The following is a 4,276-nucleotide window of genomic DNA, read 5'->3' on the forward strand; positions in this document are numbered from 1 at the left end:
CTCCGCTCAACTAGTCCTCCCAGAACACAGGGGCCACTCTACAGCAGAGGGACTCAAGAGGCAGCCAGCTTGCCTCTGGTCACACACCCTCCTCTGACTCTGGGGCACAGGCTTGTCACCTCCCGAAGAGGGTCAGGGCTGAGCTGTTCCTCTGCCTCTTTGAGAGGACTGTTTCCCCAGACAGGTAGCCCTTCCCTTTGAGGGCCAGGGAAGATTTGAGGATATCTTTTTTCTTTCTTTGTATAAGAGCTTTTCAGTTTGCTGTTTCCCTTTTCATTCGGGCTGCTAGGAAGCTCAGAGCCAATTCTAACATTCCATCAAATTACACTTTTAATTAATCCTAAGGATTAGAATATCTGCTTTTTCCTCCCCAATTCTAATTTCCTTTTCAGCCCTCTAGTTCTCATCTGTTATTGAAATGAAGGCACCAAACACACACACATATACACATATACTCATTTTGCTATGCTCCACATACTGTTGACAATTCTCCTCCTGCCCACCCACCCCCATCATTCAGCACAGAGCTAGGGCTTCAGGCACCCAACCCCGGTGGTCCCACCAGTTCTGGTATGGCCCACTCAAGGACAGCACTTACCAGTCCTTGTAGAATCGGCGGCGGCACTCATCACTGAGGTGCTCTGCAAAGATGGTCTTGAAGCTCCGCAGACCTCGAGGCGTGGCCACATAGCCCACCACACCCACCACCACTAGAGGCGGTGTCTCCACAATCGTCACTGCCTCCACTTCCTCTCGCTTGGAAATTTCTACGTGAGATATACACAGGGATAGAGACATGGAGAGGGTCCTCCCGAGGACCATGGAGAAGGGAGGAGAAGAGCCAGCCATACGGAGGTAGGCCAGGCCAGCAGCCAGGCAGTGTCCCCAAAGAGGAGTTGGGCCTCCTTTACTCCCAAGGAGCCCAAATGAGCATTTGTTATTTTAATATATATTATATATATCATATATAATATGTAAATTTTTTTGGCAGCTTTTGGCCAGAGCTGGGTTTGAACTCACCACCTCGGGCATATGGGCCAGTGCCCTACCCCTTTGAGCCACAGGCGCTGCCCATAAATGTATTTTTGTAATGTCTAGCAAGACCTATGACTAGCCCAAAAACATAAATGCTTTTATGGATATCACTGCAAAAGAAGTACATGTTAAAAAAATATATTAGGGCTGAGCACTGTGGTTTCTGCCTATAATCCCAGCACTTTGGGAGGCTGAGGCAGGAGGCTAAGACGGGAGACCAAGAGTTTGAGACCAGTCAAGCAATATTGTGAGACCCTGTCTGTACAAAAAACAAGAAAAATTAGCCAGGTGTGGTGGCACACTCCTGTAGTCCCAGCTACTTGGGAGGCTGAGGCAGAAGGATCATTTGAGCCCAGGAGTTCAAGGCTGCAGTGAGCTATGATGACACCACCACACTCTAGCCCAGGCCAACAGAGGGAGACACTATCTCAAAAACAAACAAACAAAAAAAACCTCAATACACAAATGTACACACACGTGAATGGGTGAGTACAGAACTGGGGAATCCTGCAGAAGAGGATAGACTGTCTATGATGTTGGTATCCTGGTTGTGATATGTTACTAGAGTTTTTCAAGATGTTTCTACAGATGGGTTCTCTTCTGCAGGGAGAATTTGCCTTTGCTCTGTGGAGTAGAGTTTCTTTTTTCTTTCTTTCTTTCTTTTTTTTTTTTTTGCAGTTTTTTGGCCAGGGCTGGGTTTGAACCCGCCACCTCTGGCATATGGGGCCGGTGCCCTACTCCTTTGAGCCACAGGTGCTGCACCTGTGGAGTATACTTTCTAATATTCTATGGTTTCTGAAAAAATCTCACTTTCACTTAAGAAACAAAACAAAACAAAAGCAGGACTCACACCTGTAATCCCAGCACCCTGGGAGGCCGAGGCAGGTGGATTGCTTATACTCAGAAGTTCAAGACTAGCGTGAGCAAAACCAAGACTAAAAATAGAAAAACTATCCAGGTGTTGTGGCTGGTGCCTATAGTCCCAGCTTCTTGGGAGGCTGAGGCAGGAGGATCACTTGAGCCTAAGAGTTTGAGCTGTGAACTACAATGCCATGGCACTCTACCCAGGGTGACAACTTGAGACTCTATCTCAAAAAAAACCCAATTCAACTATATATAAATATGTGTATAAATACAAGGGTACAGGCTTGGCACCTGTAGCACAGTGGTTATGGTGCCAGCCACATGAGCCAAGGGTGGCGTGTTTGAACCTGGCCCAGGCCAACTAAACAGTGACAATTGCAATAACAGCAACAACAAAAAAAAATAGCTGGGCGTTGTGGTAGGCACCTATAGTCCCAGTTACTTGGGAGGCTGAGGCAACAGAATCGCTTAAGCCCAAGAGTTTGAGGTTGCCGTGAGCTGTGACAGCACAGCATAGTACTCTATAGAGGGCAATATCAAAAATAAATAATTTGTCTCAAAAAATAAATAAATTTTTAAAAGGGTACAAGACCTGTCCAGAAAGTATCCAGCCACGTCCCATAAAAGAGACACACATGGCTAAATACTATCCAAACAGCCTTTGTACCAGGTTATGACATAGACCAGAAATAACCAAAATATGCAGACATCCTGGCAAGTGGTTTAAAGCCAGGTGTGGGCAGTTGCCCTTAAATCCCAGCTCCTCCACTCACTGGTGAATGGGCCAGTTTTGGGACTGCTCTGTGTTTTGATTTCCTCACTTGAGAACAAGGGGCAATGACAGAACCACAGTAGAGATCAGTGTGAAGCCCATTGCTGTGTTAACTGCAGTTCTTATGGGCAGGGCCTTGACCTTTCTGGGACTGTGGCCCCTCCTGGACAAGGAGAGTGAATTCTGTCTCATTGCATCTGGCAGGTTCCACCCCCCACCATGTGTCCCCAGTGCTGTGACTCACTGAGCCCCGGCCGGTGCACTTCTCGCAGAGTGTGGGTCATGCCTGCCTTGTAGCCCAGGAAGGCTGTGAGGTGCACGGGCTGGCTGGGGTTATCTCGCGGCCATGTCTTCACCTTGCCTCGGTGCCGGCGGCTTCTCTTGTGTGGCAGGAAGCCCAGGTGTCCATGTCGGGGGGCAGAAAACTTCCGGTGGGACTGGTGGCAAGAAGGAGGGAGGTCAGAGATGGGGGTCTTCCAGACCCAGAACCAGTGAACCAGAGACCACAGATGGTGCGGCCAGGGAAGATCTCAGTGCTTTGCAGTGGACAGAGGCTCAGGGGCAGGTGTCTGCCATCTGTCTGTCCTCTTGCCCCTTCCTGGCCTAGCAGCCCAATTCTAGCCCCCTTGTTCCCCCCTCTGACTGCCCACTTCCCCAACAGGCCCAAGGACTGTCCCTGATAAGGGAGAGTCTGGAAGCCCTGCTGCCCCCTTCCCAGGAAGACCACCATGCCCTAACTCAAGCCCCAGCCAATCCACCGCTGCCCTGGCCCCACTGACCATGGCAGCCGATCCCTGAAGGTCAGGAAGGGGCCTCCCCACCAGGCACCAGAGGTGGAGTGGCAGGGCCAGACACATGGCAGCAGTTCCCAGATTTAGCCCCTGGCAGGGGAGCTTGATCAACCTCCACAGCCAGCATGGTCTTTGGTGCCAGGAACAGGCCAGGCGGGGTGGTGTCAGGGAAAACATCAGAGGAGCAGCCTAGGCTGGGGACACCTGGAGCCAGGGCTGCTGCTCCTTTCCTCAGTAGCCCTGTGACTGGGTCATGACCCTCCCAAGGCAGAACCAACTTAGCCTGGTAGGGACGGAGGGACCCTTTTTGGCAGGCTCCAAGAATCTAAGTCCAGTTTTCTGACAATGATAAAGAGAGGATTCTTGTCCTGAGAGCTATAAAGACAGCTGGACAAATGGTAGGGGGAGGATTGAAGAGGTAGAAGGGTACTTTTGTGTCCCAGGATCACCAAATTCAACATCCAGATCCCTGGCCCAGCCCAATGTTGGTAGCTCATGCCTATAATCCTAATACTCTGGGAGGCTGAGGCAGGAGATTCACCCTGAGGCCAGGAGTTCCAGACCAGCCTGAGCAAGAGAAGACTTGGGGCAGGGGGTTGGGGGGGCAGGCACAATGACTCACACCTATAATCCTAGCACTCTGGAAGGCCAAGGCATGTGGATTGCTTGATTTTTGCTGTTGTTGTTGTTGTTTTGGGACAGAGTCTCACTTGCCCTTGGTAGATCGTTGTGGCATCATAGCTCATACCAACCTCAAACTTTTGGGCTCAAGAAATTCTCTTGCCTCAGCCTTCCAAGCAGTTAGGACTACAGG

The 4,276-nt window shown here is 50.3% G+C and overlaps 1 protein-coding gene across 1 annotated transcript in view; it reads right to left on the reverse strand.

The window, feature by feature from the left end:
* The window catches only part of RPL3L (ribosomal protein L3 like), an 11,919-nt gene that overhangs the window by 5,111 nt on the left and 2,532 nt on the right, over nucleotides 1–4,276 (reverse strand). Inside the window, exons 2-3 of the mRNA XM_012805755.1 lie at nucleotides 2,916–3,108; nucleotides 599–767 (exon numbers count right to left, since the gene is read on the reverse strand). Of these exons, the coding sequence (XP_012661209.1) occupies nucleotides 599–767; nucleotides 2,916–2,955 (209 nt within the window). The 5' untranslated portion in view covers nucleotides 2,956–3,108. The remainder of the gene's footprint in view (nucleotides 1–598; nucleotides 768–2,915; nucleotides 3,109–4,276) is intronic.

The sequence above is a fragment of the Otolemur garnettii genome, unplaced genomic scaffold, assembly GCF_000181295.1.
Source record: "Otolemur garnettii isolate 467f Iridium unplaced genomic scaffold, OtoGar3 scaffold00044, whole genome shotgun sequence".
Classification (NCBI taxonomy): Eukaryota; Metazoa; Chordata; class Mammalia; order Primates; family Galagidae; genus Otolemur; species Otolemur garnettii.